We start from the raw sequence: 24,723 nt of genomic DNA, 5'->3' as shown, positions 1-24,723 counted from the left end.
CCAGGACCAGGACCAGCACCAGGACCAGGACCAGGACCAGGACCTGGACCAGGACCAGGACCAGGACCAGGACCAGGACCAGGACCAGGACCAGGACCAGCACCAGGACCGGGACCGGGACCGGGACCGGGACCAGGACCAGGACCAGGACCAGGACCAGGACCAGGACCAGGACCAGGACCAGAACCAGGACCAGGACCGTCTGTAAATGACAGTAATGGTCTCTGCTGCCCCCTGGTGGTCGGTTTTAACAGTGCAGAGCTGGAAGGAGATGATTCTGCGGAACAATCTCTTTCAATCTCTTTCAAAAAAGTATCAGGACATCCCTACTTATTCCTGTTTTTAATATATATTAAATCGTTTTATATATCGTTGCATTTAACGTCACTTCCGGTCAGTAAGTGAAACTAAAATGGTTTACATATTTGTTTATTAGTTTATTTAAAAAGGATCCCCATTAGTCTTCACCATGGGAAGACTAATGTTCCTGGGGTAAACACACATAGACATACAAAAGATTAATAATACAATAATACAACTCAAAAAAGGGTGAAAAACAGTCACTACAATTCCTGAAATAATACATTGAAACAAAAATAAAGGATTAAGTAACCAACCAAAACCATCCACATCTTAAGTAACAATATTTACTACTATCACCAGATCTGTTCCACTTTTGAGCAAAATAGTTTGCAATGACTTTATAATTTATAATATACCTCTATTTATAGTAGTATAAATATACTACATATCATAATATACTTATACATGAATATACTTATACTACTATACTATATATACACTCATACACTCACATGTCACATTTAGTTAATTAATACGTTTCAGATGCTTGGTAGTTTTTCAGTTGGTTCATGATTCATTGGACGGTGTTTGTACATGTTCATCTCTGCCTAACCCTTTTAATTCCTCTTTTTTCATCTTTTTTTCTATTTTTTTCTTTTTTTTCATCTTTTTTTCCTCTTTTTGTCATCTTTTTTCCTCTTTTTTTTCTTTTTTTCCTCTTTTTTCCTCTTTTTTTCCCTCTTTTTCTATTTTTTTCCGCTTTTCTTCCTCTTTTTTTTCTCTTTTTCATCTTCTTTTTCTCTTTTTTTTAACATTTTCTTCCTCTTTTTTCTCCTTTTTCCTCTTTTTTTCTTTTTTTTTAAATATTTTTTTTCCTTTTTTTCTCTTTTTTTCTCTGGAGATGTTTTTTACTTCAGATTTTTGCCAGTGTTGCACAGTGTTAATGTTCGTCACATTATTATTAACCTCCGTTGTAACGAGGACTAGTTTACATCATTAGTTTCTAGGATTGGCCTGAAATGTTTTTCATTTGAATCTCTAAATGAGGACTTTGCATTTCAGATGAATTTCTAAACCTCATATAATTTCATGATTATTTAGTTTTGCTGATATAATGATGTGTCATAAATAAAGGAGCTTATGGTTAATATTTTGGTTGCTTATTTATAACATCAAACTGGCTACTATGGACTGAAATGCTTAATATAATATTCAAATAAGGAAATCTTGGTGGAAAGTGGAGCTTTGTCGTTATGGCGTGTTTTATTAAAAGTAGGTCGATATCATTAAAGTAGACTTAAGTTACTAATCATCCCATGACCTCACATGTTTGTTTTGTAATATGTTTTTTAATGTAAAAAAAAAAAAAAAAAAAGAATCATAAATAAAAATCAATATCAACTTCATAAAGTTTTGCACAATGCATGGTTTCAAAATGAACTTGCATTTAAAATAATATTTCTTTATCTGAATATTATATTTAACATTCACAATGACTAAATCTGGAGACAATTCATAAATAACACATAAATCTTCGTCTTTTAGTGCAAAATACATTTTGAAAACCCACAACTTTTCCGCCTGCGCTCTTTGTGCGCCCCCGGCCTAAAGGCTGATTTATGGTACCGCGTCACACCGACGCAGAGCCTACGCCGTAGGGTTACGCAGCGACGCGCAGCGTACGGGTCGTTTTAACGCGGAACCATAAATCAGGCCGGGTCGTAAACACGGAAATCAGCCAGATGTCGCAACAGCTGGGGAGGAGTCTGGACCGGAACCGAAACTTCTGCTTCCTACTGGTAAACGGTCCTGGTCCAGGATCTGGTTCTGGTTCTGGTTCTGGACCTAGTCCTGGTCCCTGGTCCCGGTCCTGGTCCCGGATCTCTCTCTGCGGGTCCAGCTCTGCTCCAGGTCCCGGTCCGGTTCCAAACAGCTGTGCAGATCCAAGCTCCGGACCGGGTTCTGGTCGCCGCCGGACGGAACATCTGGAGCGGACCCGAACCTCCTGGCGGACCCGGACCTCCTGGCGGCCCCGGACCTCCTGCAGCATGTGAGTGTGTGTTTTACCTGCAGGTCCAACCTGAACCTGCGGCTCCTGAACTTCACCTGCGCTTCTCTCTCAGTCTTTACGGTAACTGAATAAACGCGGCTCAGAAAGATATAAAGTTCTGAGTTTGAGATGATGCAGATATTTTATTTTCATATATTTATATATATATATATATATATATATATATATATTTATTTCATTACCTTGAATACGGAAAAGTATTAGGGCCAAACTAAGACAAAAAAATGGGAAATTACGAGAATAAAGTCATAATATAATGAGAATAAAGTCGTAAAATTACGAGAATAAAGTCGTAATAGAATAAAGTCGTAACATTACTAGAATAAAGTCGTAACATTACGAGAATAAAGTCGTAACATTACGAGAATAAAGTCGTAACATTACTAGAATAAAGTCGTAATATTATGAAAATAAAGTGGTAATTTATGAGAACTCTAACAGGAAGAGCATCTTCTCCCTGTGTTAAAATGAGGAATATTGAGCATCTTGTGAAGTTATATTTATATATTTATAATATATTACAACTTTATTCTCGTAATTTTACGACTTTATTCTCAAAATATTACGACTTTATTCTCGTAATATTATGACTTTATTCTCGTAATATTTTTGTCTTAGTTTGGCCCTAATATTCCGTCGTAGAAAAGTATTAGGGCCATGCAGGCCTCCTCTAAAATATTATTTTTCTTTTTCTTTTTTTTCCACTTCAGGTTCTGTGTTGCAGAAACTATATAAGTGAATACTTCCATAATTTCACCTAATACCTCATTTTCTTTTAAACAAAACTTTATTGAAAATATACAAACTCTCAAAGAGGATAATGGACAAATATCAATTTAAATGTAATATGAAAAGAAAGGAAGATAAGAATAAAAATGGGTATTCTTGTAAGGAAGACAAAAAACAAAAAACAAGGCGCTCTAAGAATTAAAAGGTGAATATGAATAACAAAATAAATGAAGCATTTAAATTGACATAATGGAGCATAGAAAAGGAGAGGAATTATTAAATTAGAATAACGAGTAATGTCTAGACTTATTTTACTTGCATTTTTTTTTTATACTCTTTTGTGAAAAAAATCTTAAAATCGTTACTAAACCCCGGAAGGAAGGAGGTTTACAATTTCTCCTTTTGGCACAATGAATACGGTTCTTACCCAGTAACAAAATGATATTAATTATATCAGAAACAGAAAATTCCAAATCACCCGTGAAGAAAATAATATGGTTTAATTCAAAATGTGGAACATTATTAATTTTAAAAGATATTCAATTGTGTCTGTCTGTCTAGAAACAATGAGACAAAACAACAGAAAGAAATGAAAGACTGAGTTTGAGATGATGCAGATATTTTATTTTCATATATTTATTTCATTACCTTGATGAAACCCAAACTTCCACCGTAATATTTACACACTTTTACTATAAAAGAAGGATGAAACACTTTTTCACTTCAGGTTCACAACTACAATCTACAGAAGAGAATCAGGGCCAGGCAGAAGAAAAATAAAAATAATATTTCAGAGGAGGAAGATTTTTTTTCATTATGCACTTCGAGGAAAAAGTTGAAATGTTGAGAAAAAAGGCGACATTTACGAACTTTCCTGAGGGATTGTGGGTAAACGTCTGCCGTCTCCCTGCAGGACGCCCTTCGTCACCCTCCTCTTCCTCCTCTCTGCGATGGGCGGGGCCTGGCCAGCTGTCAGTCAAACCAGCGACCCGACAGGTAGGTGTAAACTTTGGTCTCCATGGTGACGGGTTCTTAACCACCCGTTGGTCTCCATGGTGACGGGTTCTTAACGACCCGTTGGTCTCCATGGTGACGGGTTCTTAACGTTGTCCTCCTGCAGACCCGTCTCCATGGTGACGGGTTCTTAACGACCTGTTGGTCTCCATGGTGACGGGTTCTTAACGACCTGTTGGTCTCCATGGTGACGGGTTCTTAACCACCCGTTGGTCTCCATGGTGACGGGTTCTTAACGTTGTCCTCCTGCAGACCCGTCTCCATGGTGACGGGTTCTTAACGACCCGTTGGTCTCCATGGTGACGGGTTCTTAACGACCTGTTGGTCTCCATGGTGACGGGTTCTTAACGACCCGTTGGTCTCCATGGTGACGGGTTCATAACGACCCGTTGGTCTCCATGGTGACGGGTTCTTAACCACCCGTTGGTTTCCATGGTGACGGGTTCATAACGACCCGTTGGTCTCCATGGTGACGGGTTCTTAACGACCCGTTGGTCTCCATGGTGACGGGTTTATAACGACCCGTTGGTTTCCATGGTGACGGGTTCTTAACGACCCGTTGGTCTCCATGGTGACGGGTTCTTAACGACCCGTTGGTCTCCATGGTGACGGGTTTATAACGACCCGTTGGTTTCCATGGTGACGGGTTCATAACGACCCGTTGGTCTCCATGGTGACGGGTTCTTAACGTTGTCCTCCTGCAGACCCGTCTCCATGGTGACGGGTTCTTAACTACCCGTTGGTCTCCATGGTGACGGGTTTATAACGACCCGTTGGTTTCCATGGTGACGGGTTCATAACGACCCGTTGGTCTCCATGGTGACGGGTTCTTAACGACCCGTTGGTCTCCATGGTGACGGGTTCTTAACGACCCGTTGGTCTCCATGGTGACGGGTTCTTAACCACCCGTTGGTTTCCATGGTGACGGGTTCATAACGACCCGTTGGTCTCCATGGTGACGGGTTCTTAACGTTGTCCTCCTGCAGACCCGTCTCCATGGTGACGGGTTCTTAACGACCCGTTGGTCTCCATGGTGACGGGTTCTTAACGTTGTCCTCCTGCAGACCCGTCTCCATGGTGACGGGTTCTTAACGACCCGTTGGTCTCCATGGTGACGGGTTCCTAACGTTGTCCTCCTGCAGACCCGTCTCCATGGTGACGGGTTCTTAACGACCCGTTGGTCTCCATGGTGACGGGTTCCTAACGTTGTCCCCCTCTAGAGCTCGGCTGCTACGACTGGGGCGGGTCCAGCAGGGACCGGGTCCTGGACCGGGTCCCGGTCCCGGTCCTGGTCCTGGAGGGCGAGGCCGGCTGGCTGTCCTGCCCCCCCAACGTCTACAACCACAGCTCCGCCCAGAACCTGCTCTGGTACCGGGTCCCGGAGGGCCAGGACCAGCCGGAGGGCCAGGACCTGGAGCAGCCGGTCCCGTACAGGTAACCACGGAAACCAGACAGGAAGTGACTTTACGAACTTTACGAACTTTACGAACTTTACTGAACTTTATGAACTTTACGAACTTTACTGAACTTTATGAACTTTACGAACTTTACGAACTTTACGAACTTTACGAACTTTACTGAACTTTACGAACTTTCCTGAACTTTACTGAACTTTACTGAACTTTACTGAACTTTACTGAACTTTACGAACTTTCCTGAACTTTACTGAACTTTACTGAACTTTACTGAACTTTACTGAACTTTACTGAACTTTACGAACTTTACGAACTTTATAAACTTTACGAACTTTACTGAACTTTATGAACTTTACAAACTTTATAAACTTTACGAACTTTACAAACTTTACTGAACTTTACTGAACTTTACTGAACTTTACTGAACTTTACTGAACTTTACGAACTTTACGAACTTTACGAACTTTACTGAACTTTACGAACTTTACTGAACTTTACGAACTTTACAAACTTTACTGAACTTTACTGAACTTTACTGAACTTTACGAACTTTACTGAACTTTACTGAACTTTACTGAACTTTACTGAACTTTACTGAACTTTACGAACTTTACTGAACTTTACGAACTTTACAAACTTTACTGAACTTTACTGAACTTTACTGAACTTTACGAACTTTACTGAACTTTACTGAACTTTACTGAACTTTACTGAACTTTACTGAACTTTACTGAACTTTACGAACTTTACGAACTTTACGAACTTTACTGAACTTTACTGAACTTTACTGAACTTTACTGAACTTTACTGAACTTTACGAACTTTACTGAACTTTACGAACTTTACTGAACTTTACTGAACTTTACTGAACTTTACTGAACTTTACTGAACTTTACTGAACTTTACTGAACTTTACTGAACTTTACTGAACTTTACTGAACTTTACGAACTTTACTGAACTTTACGAACTTTACTGAACTTTACTGAACTTTACTGAACTTTACTGAACTTTACTGAACTTTACTGAAATTTACTGAACTTTACTGAACTTTCCTGAACTTTACGAACTTTACAAACTTTACTGAACTTTACAAACTTTACTGAACTTTACTGAACTTTACGAACTTTACTGAACTTTATTGAAATGTACGAACTTTACTGAACTTTACTGAACTTTACTGAACTTTACTGAACTTTCCTGAAATTTACTGAACTTTACTGAACTTTACCTGTCTCGTGTTACTTACACGAGACAGGAAGTGACCCCAGATTAAACAATCCAGGTTCTGGAACAACTCGGTCAAAGTCCAGACCTGAACCTGGTTCTTTTTTTATTTTAGATATATTTATTGAGGGCAATAAGAAAAAAAAAGATTTACAATAACAATAGAAATATCAATATTTTCCCCTTTTTTAACTTTTCATAACAATAATTAAACAAATAAATAAAAATAATAAGAAAGAAAGAAAACATAAACATAAATAAATAAATAATAAAATGTATAATAATGTAAATAATCAAGTCCTGAAAAAACACATTCATTAATGCAGTAGATGATTCAGATCATTAGTCCAATTAAGGCAAAAAATTCAAAAAGGCTCCCCAAATAAGGTCAAAGTCTCTAGGCTTTTTTTCAAACAGAATACAGTATATTTTCTGGAGTTTTATACGATACAAAGTTCTTTTTTTTTTTTTTTTTTTTTTTTTACCTTGTCTGCACACATATTAATGATTGATACCATGACGGTAGAAACCAAAGGTATATATATATGTGCATTATTACTATATTTAATATATATACATATATATACGCATACATATGCGTACACATACATAAATATACACATACAAACCCAGTGATTTATTTATTTTTTTTTGGGGGGGGGGGGGGGGTGACGACATCCACTGCTAATCCAGGAAGCAGGAACACACGGAGACACACGTCAAGCACTGGAAATCTGCAACAAAGTGTGTGTGTGTGTGTGTGTGTGTGTGTGTGTGTAATAAACCAAACAAAGCTCCACCTGAAGTGTATCTATAGTGGGGGAGGGGGGGGGAGCAACCCCGCCACCCGCGAGACCAGAGGCCGACAAGGAAGAGCCCGGAACCCAGGCCACCGGCAACCCCACAGAGGGGAGAAGCAGGAGGGAGGCAACCCACCGCCTGCGAGGCCCCCCCTCCCCCCCCCCCCGGCGGCGGCCGAGGGGGCCCCCACGGCGCGGGAAGAAGCAGCCAGGGATCCCGCAGTGGCGGACCGCGACCCAGGCAATCCCCGGCCACGTGGCCAGGAGGCCCTCACCCTCCAGGCCAACGACCCCCACCCGGCAGGGGGCCAGCCTGCCCGGAGAGACAGAGCCGCCCCGGCCGCCGACGCGGGCAGTTGCACCCGCCTCCACGAAAGTGGCCCTCCAAGACCAGAGACGGGCCCGGAGAGAGGGAACCCCCCAACAGGGCGACACCCGTGCAGCAGGGCTCCAGACTGCGACCAAATGCTCGCATTTTGCGACCAAAATTTGAGTATGTGCGACTGAATTTCATGTCAACTCGCACACGTGCGACCAGTAAATTTGCCAGTGTTTTTTTTTTTTTTTTTTTTTTTACACGTTAACCATGGAAGGGGTGCGTCAATGAACCCGCATATTTGCAGGCCAATGAGTGTGAAAGGGAATGAGTTGGGGGATCTATTTATTTATTTATTTATTTTTTTCGTTTAATTTCACCAGCTCAAAGCAGGTATTACGCCCGGACCACATTTAATGCGACACAACTCGCTGCCGCCGCGGCGCGCACATAAAAGAAAGAGACGGCGGGTATGTTTGGTTTTAGTAACATCTTGCTCAGGCAATGAGTCTGCAATGGCCCAGACGGGAGACACATGTAGCTCAGTGCTTAACTTTTATTTTTAATCCACTCTATATTCTTCTGGTTGTTCTCCGATATGTTCCCCGCCTGAATTATGGTTCCGCCTTAAATCGACGCAGAGCCGCCGCCGTAGCCTACGGCGTAGGCTCTGTGTTGTTGCAACGCGGAACCATAAATCAGCCTTCACCCGGTAAAGAAAAAAAAAAAAAAAAGAAAATGTTCTCCAATACAGCAGGTCTCATAATTTTATTTTGAACACTGCCAAAACTCTAACTTAAAACGTAACTAGAACTTAAAATTTGCTTGACACAAATGAAAGTTAAATTTTAACATGTGGGAAAAACACCTAACCTTTTAAGTGATGTGTGTTATCAGGTGTAATGGCATTTTTAGGTTAGAAATAAGAACATTTCTTGGTAAGATCCTTAGTTATTTGAGTGAATCAGTGAATTTGGTCGACTGGTGTAAGTTCAGGGTTTTAGTAAAGACACAAGTAGGGAAATGTTATTGGCCAGTACCCCCAATATTTGTACATTTGTTAAGTACTGTGTTTAACAGTTACATTCATGGCTGAAAGGTTACTAAGCACTTTGTTACCAAGCACTTTTTTATCATGTGAATGTATGTTTTTTATATATATATATAATGACAGCAATGGTGCTGTCAGTTTACTTTATGTTGCGGCATCTTTAAAAGTGCACAATAAAATGTAACACTGCATTTGAAACAGCACATTGTGGTAATTCATTAATCTATTATGAAATACGTATTACTAATACACTGAAATGTAGTGGAAATGTAAAAATTTGGTTAGCGTGTCGATAAACGATGTGCGCTCCTAAAATTTCTGATTGTGCCCCTAAAAATTTTCAGTTAGGGGCTACTGTGCTCCTAGTGAAAAAAGTTAGTCTGGAGCCCTGCCGTGCAGGCCCGACAACGGAGGGCCCCAGACCCAGGCATCCCATTCATTCATCCATTCGATACAAAGTTCATTGATCCACTGTTTGGGTTTCTGGGGAATTTTCTGATTTCCAGTTTTTTAAAATACAAATTTTTGCCGCAGTGCAAAAGTATTTTTATGATAAGTCATGTTTAGTGAACTGATATCTCCCAGTAGTCAGACTTTAGGATCAAGAGGATTTTAAAATGTCAGAGATTATTTTAACCTGGACCTGGTTCTGACGGACCTCCAGTGGGAGGTTCTGGACCAGGGGTCGGCAACCCATGGCTCTTTAGCGCCGCCTTGGCCGTGGCTCCTGGAGCTTTTTTAAAAATGTTTGACGTTTATTTTTCCTTTTTTTCTTTTTTTTCTTCTTTTTTCCTTTATTTCTTTTTCTTCTTTTTTCCTTTTTTTTCCTTTTTTTCTTACTTTTGCCTTTCCTTTTTAATCACGACATTTTGACATTTTTCTCAACTTTTTTCTCGAGATTGTACTTTAACATTTATTTCGACATTTCGACTTTTTTTCTCGACATTTTGACTTTTTTCTTGAAGTGCATAATGAAAAAACAAATCTCCCCCAGTTCTAACTAATATAGAAACATGCAGCATGCGTTTCTTCATTCTAATTCTGATACAAGACTTTTCATTTTTTGCGGCTCCAGACATATTTGTTTTTTTGGGTAATATGGCTCTTTCAACATTTTGGGTTGCCGACCCCTGCTCTGGACTGATCCGGTTCTGTTTCTGTCCCGCAGCTCCAGGATCAGCAGGGACGGAGAGAGACTGGTTCTGTCCCCGGCCCTCCCCGAGGACAGCGGACTGTACATCTGCACGCTGCGGTGAGACGCCGCCGCGTCGGGGGGTTGAGTCCTGGGACCTGAGAGCATCTCTAGCGTCTGAGGTGTCTCTCAGAATTCTAGGAGAATTAACGGTTAACGCTAAACGTTAATCGCTAACGGTTCCGTTAGTGACCCCGTTAGCGGCCCCGTTAGCGGTCCCGTTTGCGGTCCCGTTAGCGGTCCCGTTAGCATTTCCGTTAGCGGTTCCGTTAGCGGTTCCGTTAGCGGTTCCGTTAGCGGTCACGTTAGCGGTCACGTTAGCGGTCACGTTAGCGGTCACGTTAGCGGTCACGTTAGCGATCCTGTTAGAAATTCCGTTAACGGTTCTGTTAATAGTTTTGGTAGCGGTTCTGTTAGCGGTTCTGTTAGCGGTCACGTTAGCAATCCCGTTAGCGGTCCCGTTAGCGGTCCCGTTAGCAGTTCCATTAGCGGTTCTGTTAGCAGTTCCGTTAGCGGTCCCGTTAGCGGTTCCGTTAGTGGTTCCGTTAGCGGTCACGTTAGCGGTTCTGTTAGCGGTCACGTTAGCGGTCACGTTAGCGGTCCCGTTAGCGGTCCCGTTAGCGGATCTGTTAGCGGTCCCGTTAGCTGTTCTTTTAGCGGTTCTGTTAGCGGTCCCGTTAGCGGTTCCGTTAGTGGTTCCGTTAGCGGTCACGTTAGCGGTTCTGTTAGCGGTCACGTTAGCGGTCACGTTAGCGGTTCTGTTAGCGGTTCCGTTAGCGGATCTGTTAGCGGTCCCGTTAGCTGTTCTTTTAGCGGTTCTGTTAGCGGTCCCGTTAGCTGTTCTTTTAGTGGTTCTGTTAGCCTATTACCCATTTTCTGCAATAACTTTTGAATGGTTATAGGAAATGTCATCAAAATCGCAATCATCCGGCAGTAGTCCCGTGGCACTTCAAAATTTCCTGAAATTTTCTAGTTATTATTTATTCTTATTCTGAGACTTCTCTCGCCTCAGAGACGTCTGGGAGACGTCTGGGAGGCCTTGGAGATGTCTCAGACGCCTCTGAGACGCCTGAGAGACGTCCCAGGGGACGTGTCCATGTTTCTATGTTGATAATTTACCTGGGACGTCCGTACGGATTCAGGAGCGTCCTCTGTCCTCCTCCCGTCTCCTAGCAACCAGTCGTCCTCCAGCAAGATGTCCATGCGTCTGAAGGTGCGGCGCCGGGACCAGGTGTCCCCCCTGGCCGACTGCGTCCCCCCGGTCGCCGCGGCGCCGGTCCAGGTCACCGTCCCGTTTCAGCAGGGACAGACGCTGGAGTGTCCAGACCTGCAGGACGCCGCCAGGATGGGGGACGTCCCGCCCAGAGTGTCCTGGTACCACACCAGACCGGAGCTGTCGGTAAGGGCTCCCCGTCCTTTATGTGCTGAACCCGAGACCCTGTCCAACCAGACCCTGTCCAACCAGACCCTGTCCAACCAGACCCTGTCCAACCAGACCCTGTCCAACCAGACCCGGTCCAACCAGACCCGGTCCAACCAGACCCGGTCCAACTAGACCCTGTCCCCCCCAGATATGCAAGGGGGAGTTCCTGAGCCACGACGTGGAGCAGCAGGGCCCCCACCTGCGGATCTGGGTGATGCTGGTCCCGTACCAGGGGTTCTACGTCTGCACGGTCCAGTTCCAGCGCAGGAACCGGGCCCTCAACTTCACCCGCAGCATCAACGTCACCGCCATCCAGAACCGTGAGTCCAGACCGCCGTCCGTGAGTCCAGACCCGTCCGGCGCCGGCCGACCCTGTTCCTGCCGGTAAACCCGCCTCTCTCCCGCCAGAGTACCACAACCTGTCCAAGGACCCCGTGATCCTCCGTCCCCACGGAGACCAGGTCTTCAGCGTCAGACGAGGTGGGTGGACCCGGACCCTGGTGGTCGCTAGAACAACCGCGGGTCCGGACCCTGGTGGTCAGTAGAGGAGCCGCGAGTCCGGATCCTGGTGGTCGCTAGAACAACCGCGGATCCGGACCCTGGTGGTCGCTAGAACAACCGTGGATCCGGACCCTGGTGGTCCGTACTGCGTCCGATGCGTGAGCCGCACATCCGTTGGGGGAATGTAGGGGAACAGGACGTTGGGGGAATGCAGGGGAGCAGGACGTTGGGGGAATGTAGGGGAGCCCGGACGTTGGGGGAATGCAGGGGAGCTGGACGTTGGGGGAATGTAGGGGAGCAGGACGTTGGGGGAATGTAGGGGAGCTGGACGTTGGGGGAATGTAGGGGAGCTGGACGTTAGGGGAATGTAAGGGGAGCTGGACGTTAGGGGAATGCAGGGGAGCAGGACGTTGGGGGAATGCAGGGGAGCAGGACGTTGGGGGAATGTAGGGGAGCAGGACGTTGGGGGAATGCAGGGGAACAGGACGTTGGAATGTAGGCGAGCAGGACGTTGGGGGAATGCAGGGGAGCAGGACGTTGGGGGAATGCAGGGGAGCAGGACGTTGGGGGAATGCAGGGGAGCAGGACGTTGGGGGAATGTAGGGGAGCTGGACGTTGGGGGAATGTAGGGGAGCTGGACGTTAGGGGAATGTAGGGGAGCTGGACGTTAGGGGAACGTAGGGAAGCAGGACGTTGGGGGAATGCAGGGGAGCAGGACGTTGGGGGAATGTAGGGGAGCAGGACGTTGGACTGTAGGGGAGCAGGACGTTAGGGGAATGTAGGGGAGCTGGACGTTAGGGGAATGTAAGGGGAGCTGGACGTTAGGGGAATGTAGGGGAGCAGGACGTTGGGGGAATGCAGGGGAATCCGGACGTTGGGGGAATGAAGGGGAGCAGAACTTTGGGGGAATGCAGGGGAGCCCGGACGTTGGGGGAATGCAGGGGAGCAGGACGTTGGGGGAATGCAGGGGAGCTGGACGTTGGGGGAATGCAGGGGAGCAGGACGTTGGGGGAATGCAGGGGAGCAGGACGTTGGGGGAATGCAGGGGAGCCCGGACGTTGGGGGAATGCAGGGGAGCAGGACGTTGGGGGAATGCAGGGGAGCTGGACGTTGGGGGAATGCAGGGGAGCAGGACGTTGGGGGAATGCAGGGGAGCAGGACGTTGGGGGAATGCAGGGGAGCCCGGGGGTTGGGGGAATGCAGGGGAATCCGGACGTTGGGGGAATGTAGGGGAGCAGGACGTTGGGGGAATGCAGTGGAGCTGGACGTTGGGGGAATGTAGGGGAGCAGGACGTTGGGGGAATGCAGGGGAGCAGGATGTTGGGGGAATGCAGGGGAGAAGGACGTTGGGGGAATGTAGGGGAGCAGGACGTTGGGAGAATGCAGGGGAGCAGGACGTTGGGGGAATGTAGGGGAGCAGGACGTTGGGGGAATGTAGGGGAGCAGGACGTTGGGGGAATGTAGGGGAGCAGGACGTTGGGAGAATGCAGGGGAGCAGGACGTTGGGGGAATGTAGGGGAGCAGGACGTTGGGAGAATGCAGGGGAGCCCGGACGTTGAACATTGAATTGAGTTTATTTACAAATAATTAAAAAACACAAATACAGATACAAGATCTCCTAGATACAAAGATATCCTTATAAAAATAATACATCAGGTATTGGTACATACAAAATTTAACAAGAAACATAATTTAATAACAATTTTTGTTTTAATCTTTTTTTTAAAATTGAGAGAGATCCAGACTCTTTTATAGCACTACCAAGCTCATTACAAATTGTTGGACCTTTGCAGGTTACACTGAAACTTGTACATTTTAGTTTCCTCTTCTTTCCCTTTAAAAGTTGTTTTCCCCTTGTGGTGTGTTCATGAGTGGGAACAGAAACGTTGGGGGAATGCAGGGGAGCCCGGACATTGGGGGAATGCAGTGGGAGCAGGACGTTGGGGGAATGCAGGGGAGCCCGGACGTTGGGGGAATGTAGGGGAGCAGGACGTTGGGGGAATGCAGGGGAGCCCGGACGTCGGGGGCATGCAGGGGAGCCCGGACGTTGGGGGAATGTAGGGGAGCAGGACGTTGGGGGAATGCAGGGGAGCAGGACGTTGGGGGAATGCAGGGGAGCCCGGACATTGGGGGAATGCAGTGGGAGCAGGACGTTGGGGGAATGCAGGGGAGCCCGAACGTTGGGGGAATGTAGGGGAGCAGGACGTTGGGGGAATGCAGGGGAGCCCGGACGTCGGGGGCATGCAGGGGAGCCCGGACGTTGGGGGAATGTAGGGGAGCAGGACGTTGGGGGAATGCAGGGGAGCATCTCACGGTTTATGGTGTCAGACGCTTTGCTGAGGTCAATAAAGGCTATATAGAGGTATTTGCACTTCTCCCTGCTCTTCTCCAGTAGCTGCCTTAAGACAAAGACCATGTCGGTGGTCGACCTAGACTTCCGAAAACCACATTGTGTCTCTGGGAGAGAAGCTTCCGAGATGTGCTCCAGGCGCTTCAGCATGATCTTTGCCAGAAATTTCCCTGCAATGGAGAGGAGGGAGATTCCACGACTGTTCCCACACCTCTGTGTGGGAACACAGCTCTGTCACCTTTGTTCTTGTAGATGACCACAATGTTGGCATCCTTCCAGTCTTGTGGGGGGCTCTCACAAGACTATGTGTAATCAAGAGGTGTAGGCGGCGTGTGAGGAGGTACCCGCCGTTCTTACAAACATCTGCCGGGAAGCCATCAGGTCTTGCACTTTTGTTGTTCTTCAGGTCTCTGATGGCTTGACGGTCTCACAAAACTTTGGTGGGGAGTCAAGGTGCTCGATTGGTGGCAGGTCTGGCAGTCCATCCAGGATGTCAAGGTCGACAGGGTTTGTGTGATTGAGGAGAGTCTCAAAATGATTTGCCCAGGAGCCAAGGATCTCCTGAAAGGGGCTATTGCCGGCTTCCTAGGGCCGTAGAGGGCTTTAATGGCATCATAAAATCCCTAGGTGTTATTGAAGTCTACAAGGTTTTGGATCTCTTTGGCCTTCTGCACCCACCAGTTATCTTCCATGGTCCCGAGGCCACGTTGAGTCGCAGCTCTTGCTGCAACAAAGGTGGCTTTAAGGGAAGCAGATCCAGGGCAGGACAGGAGGGCTTTATGTGCATGGTGTTTGGCTTGAAGGAGTGACTGTATTTCAGTCGAGTTACAATCAAACAAGTCCTGGTGACGTTTCCTTGACTGTCCAAGCGCTGTCGAAGCCGCACTACGGATGGCATGACGCAGGGCTGGCCAGTCAGTGGGTTCCTCAGGGATATGATCAAGGTTTCTTGCAAGGAACCGACGGAGATTGTCTTTGGTGTTGGGGCTGTTTAATGCTGAGCAGTTGAATTTCTTGTTTGGGGCTGTCCTAGGGTGACGGGGCTGAATGTGCATGAGAAGTTTGGACCTGACTATGAGATGATCGGTCCAGCACTCTGTTCCGTGCATGATTCTAGTGGTAACAATATCCCGTCTGTCCTTTTGCCGGACAATTACATAGTCCAGGAGGTGCCAATGTTTTGAACTGAGGTGTTGTCAGGTTGTTTTGAACCTGTTCTTCATCTGGAAGATGGAGTTAATAATGACCAGTTGGTGTTCTGCACAGAGGGAGAGGAGCCGAAGCCCGTTGTTGTTCATTTTCCCCAGTCCATGTTGGCCAATGACTTGCTTCCATACCAGGTGATCTCTGCCCACTCTAGAATTGAAATCTCCCAAGAGAATGATCTTGTCTGTTATTGGGGTTTTCTGTAAGATGGTGTCAAGTGCCCGGTAGAAGTCCTCTTTTATGTTATGTTCAGCATCAAGTGTTGGTGCATAAGCACACACACACTCACTCACTCACTCACTCACCCATCCCTGTCTCCCTGCCAGACGGGGACGCCCAGCTGGTCTGCCAGGCCCTGTTCCCGGTGATCCAGAGCGACTCGTCGTGGGACATGTGGTGGACGGTGGACGGGAAGCGTCCCGGGGACCGGTTCGTCCAGAAGAACTGGTCTGTTGGTACCCGGGTCAGTCTGAGGCCGGCGCCGCTACATCAGGGTTCTAACGCAGGTGTCTCTGCAGCACCGTGGTGTCCTACGACTACGGGGACGTGGAACGAGAGAGCGTCCTGCTGATCCGGGACGTCCAGCCCGAGGACCTGAGGAGGGAGATCAACTGCTCTGTGAGGAACGGAAGAGGCTTCCAGAGCCGCCGGCTCCAGCTGCAGGAGGAGGGTGAGAGTCTCCGCCCCAGGCAGGAAGTTACACCCCGGGACTTCCTGTCCGCTGCGTTTGGGTCTTCTGCTTCATTGGTCATCGGATGATGGCCTTAGCATAACGCTAGTATAAATATTAACATCAACTAGCATGATAACCCTAGATGAAATATTAACAAAACTAGCATAACGCTAGTGTAGATATTAGCAAAACTAGCATAATGCTAGTGTAAATATTAGCATCAACTAGCATTATAACCTTTGTTTCAATATTAGTAAAACTAGCATAATGCTAGTGTAGATATTAGCATCAACTAGAATATAATAGAATAGAAAGCCTTGATACAATGAGATCAGGCAGCAGCTCCATAAAAGTGCACACTTTTAAAGACTATGTAAAAAACTAAGTAAGAAACAGGAAATATAAATATACACTATGAAAATGAGAGAATGATAACCGTAGTTTAGCATGATAACCGTAGTTTAAATATTAGCAAAACTAGCATAGCGCTAGTAAAGATATTAGTATCCACTAGGATGATAGCCTTAGTTAAAATATTAACAAAACTAGCAATAATAAAAGTGTAGATATTAGCATCAACAAAGGACCATAGCCTTAATGGATATATTAGCAAAACTAGCATAATGCTAGTGTAAATATTAGCATCAACTAGGAGGATGGCCCCTAATTTAAATATTATCAAACTTTATAATTTTATTGTAAATATTTTTCAAAAGTTAGCATCCTTAGTTAGTTAGTTAGTTAGTTAGTTAGTTAGTTAGTTAGTTAGTTAGTTAGTTGGCAAATGTTAATGACAGCTTGTCTTATATCTTCGGCATTAACATGGTGGTAACGATAGCTGGATAATCTCAAATGCTTCAGATGTATTTTATAATTTTTATGCCTTTTTATGAGTTCTGACTTGTTGTGAGTACTTTGGTTAACTGTTGTCGCTGTAACGTTGCTGGTGTGTGTTTGTTCTTTCCTTCGTCAGTGTCGCTGCCGTCCGTGCAGCTGGGCTGTGGACTCGGCGTCACTCTGGTGCTCATGCTGCTTCTCTTCGTGGTGTATCACGTCTTCTGGTTGGAGCTGCTGCTGCTCTACCGATCCTGGTTCGGCACCGACGAGCGGCACACAGGTGAGACGTCCGGCAGGTGCTACATGCTACAAACACTAGCCCGTTGGTGGTTCTGAAGCCGGATTTATACTTCTCCACTAACTGCCCCCTGCTTAAACCCTGGCTGTCTGGTGTCTGCGTACAGATGATAAGGAGTACGACGTCTACATCTCGTACGCGAGGAACAGCGAGGAGGAGCAGTTTGTTCTGTCGACGCTGCGCAGCGTTCTGGAGAACGAGCTCGGATACTCGGTCTGCATCTTCGACAGGGACAGTCTTCCCGGAGGCAGTGAGTACCCGTCTTTCGCTTCCTCCACCTGGCCAGGTGATCTGCCAGGTACTTCATCCATCTGTCCATCCGTTCATCCCTCCGTCCTTCCTCTCTCCCGCAGCCATCACAGATGAGACTCTGAGCTTCGTGGCTCGTAGCCGGCGCCTCCTGGTGGTGGTCAGCCCCGACTACGCCTCCCAGGGCTCCCAGGCCCTGCTGGAGCTGAAGGCCGGCATCGACGGCATGGCACTGGGCGGACACCTGCGGGTGATCCTGGTCCAGTACAAGCCGGTCCAGAGGCAGGGCTGGGTCAGGGAGCTGAGGAGCGCCCGGGTGGCCCTGGCGCTGGTTCAATGGAAGGGCAACAAGTCCAGAGAGCTGTCGTCCCACTTCTGGAAGAAGCTGAGGGTGGAGTTACCCGTGAGGAGGGTTAACGGCGCCGTTCAGGAGACGGCTCTGATGAGACTGATGAGTCAGAACAGCACAAACTCCCAAACGGGCCTCATCAGCAGCATGGTGAAAGACCCGGAGAAGGCCTTTAACTCTGCAGCGTAACGTTGATTAGATGATCCTGGAGACTTGTTTGTTTTAGCTCCAAAAATATATCTACAAGGTTTTTACACCAATTCAGTTAGAATACGAGACGCCATCGTCGTCCCATAAACCAAATTTCTTCCTGCTCACGACACAAAGGAGTTTCGCTGCTTTGAAACGTCCCGCCTGCCCGTGCTGCAGTTTGATTGGATGGCGCTCGTCGTCAAAGAAGCACATCACAGGACCAGAGAACCAACAAACCAGTTCAGCATGTGGACGCCGTGGCCTCATGTGTCTCTAGAGGAATCTGGTCTACAGGGGAGTTCATGGTCCATCAGGGACTGACAGGCGTCCAGGTCCAGACCACCAGTTGGTCTGAGGTGGTTCTGCTGGTTTCCTCCAAACATGGTTCTGGACATTGTTGAGGAATTTATCAAAACCAGTTCAGAAGTCCGCTTGTGAGTAGTGAGTTTTATTTAGCCGGAGGTGAGCAGACCTACACAGATCGTGTCAGAGTTGGTGTGCCGACCAAGAGAGATTTTACAACAGGGTTTTTATACAAGAAGTGATCTTTCAGTTTGGGACTACCCCCTGAGGAGTCAGGAAGTCCATATATGGTATTCTCCATGGATCAAGTCCTCGTCTCTGCAGGGGCTGGAAGTCAAAGCCACTTCCACGGTGCCTGTCTCAGCAGGGATTCAGGACGCCGGAACTTGCGTGACAATGTGTCTCGAGCACTGAATGAGACTGGAGCCGCCTGCAAGTCCTCGTCCCCGCAGGGGTCCTCGGAAAGCTGGAACTTGCTCAAGCAGGGGTGCAGGGGTATGAGTCGTCTTCCCTGCAGGGGGTAGGAAGCTGGAACTTGATTGACAATGGGTCAAGCGGGGGTATGAGGCTGGGGCAACCTGCAAGGCGTCGTTGTCCCTGCAGAGGGTAGTAAGCTGACATTCCGGTCGACCACGTGCTGTCACAATGCTTCATCAACATGAAGACCAAATATGGTCTCATGGTTCCAGAGGACACGGTTCCAGAGGTCCACTGGTTTGTCAAGGTGGAGGTTCATGGACCGCAGTCCTGCTTCCAGGTTCTTGCAGGAGAAACGTCCTCTGGACATCATTGGACAGACATGTAACCAGAGACGTCGGCAGAGCGACGGCCAGACGGGCATCAACAAAGACGTCCCGTCACACACCTCCACCTCCACCAACCGACCCTGGATCAGGGGCAGCTGACGGGGCTTGTAGCACCCTATAATGTAATAATTTCACCCAATAATGTAATAATTTCACCCAATAATGTAATAATTTCACCCTATAATGTAATAATTTCCTGAAAATGTAATAACGCCTGAAAATGTAATAAAATTTGCACTTAACTCAATTGAAAATGTAATACAACCCAATAATGTAATAACTTCACCAATAATGTAATAAAATATCCTGACTGATATTGTAATAACATTTTTGCCGATAATGTAATACCTTATTACATTATTGGGAATTTATTACATTTTCAGGTGGGTCTTTTTCTTATTTTCCAAAACTGATAATGTAATACTTGACAAATAATGTAATATATATCTTCATTTTCAGTCCAGAGTTCTACATTTTGTGTTTTAAGAATCTAAGAATGTTATATACACTGGATTTGAAACACCAGAATGACTATTGGGTTAAATTACAGACTTTGAGTACCATGTAATAAATTCCCAAAAACGTAATAAGGTATTACATTATTGGTAAAAATGTTATTACAATATTCGTCAGGATATTTTATTACATTATTGGTGAAGTTATTACATTATTGGGTTTTATTACATTTTCGATTGAGTTAAGTGCAAATTTTATTACATTTTCAGGAAATTATTACATTATAGGAAATTATTACATTATAGGAAATTATTACATTATAGGAAATTATTACATTATAGGGTATAAATTATTACATTATAGGGTATAAATTATTACATTATAGGGTATAAATTATTACATTATAGGGTGCTACAGGGCTCCTTCTGTTTGCCGCGACCGTCCACTCTGCAATAGTAATGAATGTAAATCTTTTATTAATAGTTGTTGTACAACTGGTCCCTCGGCACCAACCTTCATGCTCATGTGACCCGGGATGAGACGGAGACGCATCGGCTGTAACATCTGCACAGGGATTAACCACACAGAGGCTGAGCTCCACCTTTGATCTGCAGGGGGCGGAGACAACAGACGTGAAGAAACTGCTTCTGGACGCCATCGTGTAGGCTTTCAAACGCTCAGAGAACGGAGTCGTGTGATGTAGGCGGAGCTACAGCCGGACTAGGATCACGTGGAGACGTCCAGATCGTCTGCGGTGGAGAAACGCCGGTGAACGACATCGGTTTCACGTGTTTTAGTAGCAGGATGATTGAATGCGACTGATGCGACTTGTTGACGTCGTTCTTCCCCGGGAGAAGTGATCGTGAGTGGGAGAAGTACCAGACCTGCAGGATCATAACAGACCAGATAAACGATGCTGCGGCGAGGACAAAAGAGAATCAGATGGCTTTAGTTTACTTACATAACTCAGCATTATTCATCTGCTCATCGTCGTCATGGAGACGTCTCATCTCCAGAAATCATCCTCCCAACATCCGGTCATTGCTGCTGTGTATTTTGTGGAAGTTCACCTGCAGGTTTTTGCTCCAGCCAAACAGGGGCTGAACGTTTGTTTTGAAGCTTTATAAAGTGTTAATGTCATGAAACGTGACGTTTTGAGCTTTTAGGTGCATTAGAGATTTGTCGTAGGGACGTCTCGTGGTGGTGGGAGGAGCTGCTTTGCCCAGAACAGGAAACGCCTCCTTTTTGTTTTGTCTATGTAGAGGGGGGTGTCATCTGCGTACAGAGTGGTGTCATCTGCATACAGGCTGGTGTCATCTGCGTAGAGGGGGGTGTCATCTGCATAGAGGCTGGTGTCATCTGCGTAGAGGGGGGTGTCATCTGTGTAGAGGGTGGTGTCATCTTCGTAGAGGCTGGTGTCATCTGCGTAGAGGCTGGTGTCATCTGCGTACAGGCTGGTGTCATCTGCGTAGAGGCTGGTGTCATCTGCGTAGAGGGGGGTGTCATCTGCATAGAGGCTGGTGTCATCTGCGTAGAGGGGGGTGTCATCTGCATAGAGGCTGGTGTCATCTGCGTACAGGGTGGTGTCATCTGCGTAGAGGATGGTTTCGTCTGCGTAGAGGGTGGTGTCATCTGCGTACAGGGTGGTGTCATCTGCGTAGAGGGTGGTGTCATCTGCGTAAAAGGGGGGTGTCATCTGCGTACAGGGTGGTGTCATCTGCGTACAGGGTGGTGTCATCTGCGTAGAGGATGCTGTCATCTGCGTACAGAGTGGTGTCATCTGCATATAGGATGGTGTCATCTGCGTACAGAGTGGTGTCATCTGCATATAGGATGGTGTCATCTGCGTACAGAGTGGTGTCATCTGCGTAGAGGCTGGTGTCATCTGCGTACAGGATGGTGTCGTCTGCTTAGAGGAACAGTTTCCTCCTAAATCTCCACAACTTGAAGCTACACAATCACAAAAAGCTCAACCGTCTGCAGATTTCAGGTTTTATTCATTTACAAAGTTAATCCGATCTGTTTGAAACTTTGAGATTTTCCGTGTCTGCACTTTTTGTATTAATGGTTCGTCCATCACTGTTTTCACTTTAAAACCTCCCGTTTATATAATTAGCTGGTCAGAGGTGTTTTTTCTCTTGTTACGCCCGCTTTGCTGTACCGGTTTTGGGAAATCCTGCACTTTGTTTCACCGAGATGTATTCAGTATTTGTCTTGTGGGGGCGGGGCTGAATAAAGCATTTTCATTTAACTGGATGTCAGCATCATTTTTCATGTCATTTTCATCAGCAGATAAAGACGTTGAGCTGTCTGGGAAACAGCACAGAAGAGGTGGTATTTTCAGGTCCTCGGGGGCCCGGTCAGTAGGGGGGGGCAACCTCTCTTCCTTCTCTGTGTCTCTGCTGCGTCTGGAAGGAGACCAGATGTTCCAGCTGTGGTGGGAGTCCCTCCAGGACGACCTGGAAGGATCCAGGGGTGAAGACGGCACCTTTCCAGGCCAATCAGGAACTTCTCATTAGAGGCAACACAAACGGCCGAAGCAATGGCATAAATTGCTCCAAAATGACACGATTAATTCAAAATGGACGACTTCCTGTTGGGTTTTGGCCATGGCGCCAAGAGACTTTTCTTTAAGTTGCGACATGATACAGGTGTGTCCGATTTTCATGCATGTACGTCAAACCGTATTGTGGGGCTTGAGGTACAAAGTTTTCTAGGGGGCGCTGTTGAGCCGTTAGGCCACGCCCATTAATGCAAACCATTAAATATCACATTTATCACCAGGCCTGGCTTGGTGCAAAATTTGGTGACTTTTGGGGCACGTTTAGGGGGAAAAAAAACCCTCATTTCGTTGGAAAAATAAAAACGAGGATAAAATAAATTAAATTCCTACAGATGCAATAGGGCCCTCGCACCCTCAGTGCTCAGGCCCTAATTATACAGCAGAATAAAACAGGTGTGAGGAATAGAATCAGATGCATAGAAACAATAAGGAAAGGTCAAGACAGTTATAAATAAAAGGTTAGTCAGAGGAAACAGGGAAAAACTTTTCATAATTGATTAAAAATATATTGCTTTTTTTGTTGTTTATCAAGAGATTTAATGAGATAATTTAATTCTAGTAGAAAAGGGGCAAATTTAGGAGTGATAGGTTTTCAAGAGCACGATCTTTAGGATAATCAAAGTAACAAATAATGGCCGGGTTTCCCAGATCCGACCTCTCTTAAGGACTTAAGAGAGGTTCAAAGAAGGTTTGAACTAAGAGAGAACCCTAAGATACGGGTGTTTCCCAGATGACTTCTTAACACCGTTCTTTAGTTTCGCTCTTTCAGAAGCTCTTTGGAGCAGCTGTCCGGTTCTGAAACCAAATCAATCGATGCCAGACAAATCGATCACCGATCACTATCAGCGCATTTTCACAGCAGCACTGCTGCCTAACGCACTAATTCACTGCTGCCTGTGTGTTATAATGAAAAATTAAGATGATAAATATAATTCAATGACCCTTTTTCATCCAAACGGTGCGTTACTCCGTTATTTCTGGCTACAGTGAGGCTTTTTTTCCCCACACGCAGAGACCGGGAGGAAACGTGGTGGGCGTGTGTGTGCGTTCAAAAACATCACGGTCATGAGCCAAGAGAAGGCGAGTTTCGCAAATCGCAACGTGGAATTACAGCAATCCCTGGTTTTTCGCAGGGGTTATGTTCCAAAAAGAACCCGTGATAAGTGAAATTCTTTTTACAATTATAGAGGGCTTCTAATTGCGGAGATCAGAACCGCCTCGCACGTATTCCACTGCTCTTCTGAGCTGATGTATCCCGACTCGCGCTGCAGCGTCTTTTTATCCTAAACCCCGCGGTGCAGGTGGGTTTTTTCAAGAGAAGAAAATAGTTATGGGTCGTTGTCTTCGCTCTTTTTTCTTCTGGGCAAAAATATCTTTAATATAAACCGACACCATTGATTATATTTGAGACTGTAATGAATGATTCATCAAAGGCTCCTGTTCTTCAGCTGCTGCTTCCCTGTCATCACACATATAGGTGCTCGGGCTCGGGCTCGGGCAGGAGGATCGTTGTACCGGCTGCCTGGACAGCCCGGTCCGACAGCACGTCCAGGGGATTGAAGTGCTGACGCACAAATGCGTTCATAAAAACAGTTCTGCTTCGCGCACGGCGACGCGGTTGATTTGCAGCGAGAACATGCTGTATAGCAGCCAAATTATCAAATAAATGATATTCATGATGATCGTTTTATTTGTGCGTAATGCATAAAGCATATACAGGAACACACTTGTTATTCCTTATTTTTCTTTTTTTTCCCCCTTTGCTGTCACCAATAAATGCTAAACAATATAAATCTAAAGTATAAAATAGATCAAAATTTGTGCGGGGTGCATTGTTTTAATATCTCATTGCTTGGTGTGATATTGATTTGCCCGACGCGGCTGGATCTGTGAGTCTTTGTTCACTAAGATGGTTGTAAAGACTGGGTCAGCAGCATCTTTCATTTCCTTCTTAATGAAAGAGATACTTAAGCTAAGAGCAACTCTGGGAAACGCGATTTTCTTTCACAGGCTCCTTAAGAAGGTTTGAAAGAAGTCTTTCGCTGTTAAGAACTACTTAACTGATCTGGGAAACCCGGCCAATATCTTTAATGTTAAGTAAATAAACAGATTTAGCAGCATTGAAAAAATGAAACTCCAGATCACTCCAAAATGTTTGTATATGTCACAGTGAAAAAATAAATGCAGAGATGTTTCTGTTTCATTGTTACAAAAAGTACAGGAGTCATTAACATCTGTAAATGTATCAATGATACAGTTACAGGGTCTGCGGTTCTAACTTAACTCAGAACGACAACCACACGCAGACAAACTTCCTTACGACTCAAACGCCTATTTCATTACAGGACACGCCCGCCAAACTGAGTCCACGATGATAACGAAAGAGGAACTTTATCTCTCC

The 24,723-nt window shown here is 45.9% G+C and overlaps 1 protein-coding gene across 2 annotated transcripts; it reads left to right on the top strand.

The window, feature by feature from the left end:
• Positions 1-2,076: 2,076 nt before the first annotated feature.
• Positions 2,077-21,993, top strand: LOC133442127 (interleukin-1 receptor accessory protein). Of its 2 annotated transcripts, none has more exons than XM_061720076.1 (12): positions 2,077-2,353; positions 4,017-4,099; positions 5,338-5,551; positions 10,093-10,176; positions 11,290-11,515; positions 11,688-11,859; positions 11,948-12,019; positions 15,923-16,025; positions 16,115-16,266; positions 17,243-17,386; positions 17,511-17,654; positions 17,758-21,993. In XM_061720076.1, coding segments are annotated over exons 1-12 (1,830 nt in total). In that variant the 5' UTR covers positions 2,077-2,351; the 3' UTR covers positions 18,192-21,993. The 2 variants fall into 2 exon arrangements, with proteins under 2 accessions (XP_061576060.1, XP_061576059.1); XM_061720075.1 differs by having other exon boundaries at positions 15,923-16,043.
• The last annotated feature ends 2,730 nt before the right edge of the window (positions 21,994-24,723 follow it).

This window comes from Cololabis saira, chromosome 4, assembly GCF_033807715.1.
Source record: "Cololabis saira isolate AMF1-May2022 chromosome 4, fColSai1.1, whole genome shotgun sequence".
NCBI classification, from domain to species: domain Eukaryota; kingdom Metazoa; phylum Chordata; class Actinopteri; order Beloniformes; family Belonidae; genus Cololabis; species Cololabis saira.
This window is presented reverse-complemented; position numbering and strand designations above follow the sequence as displayed.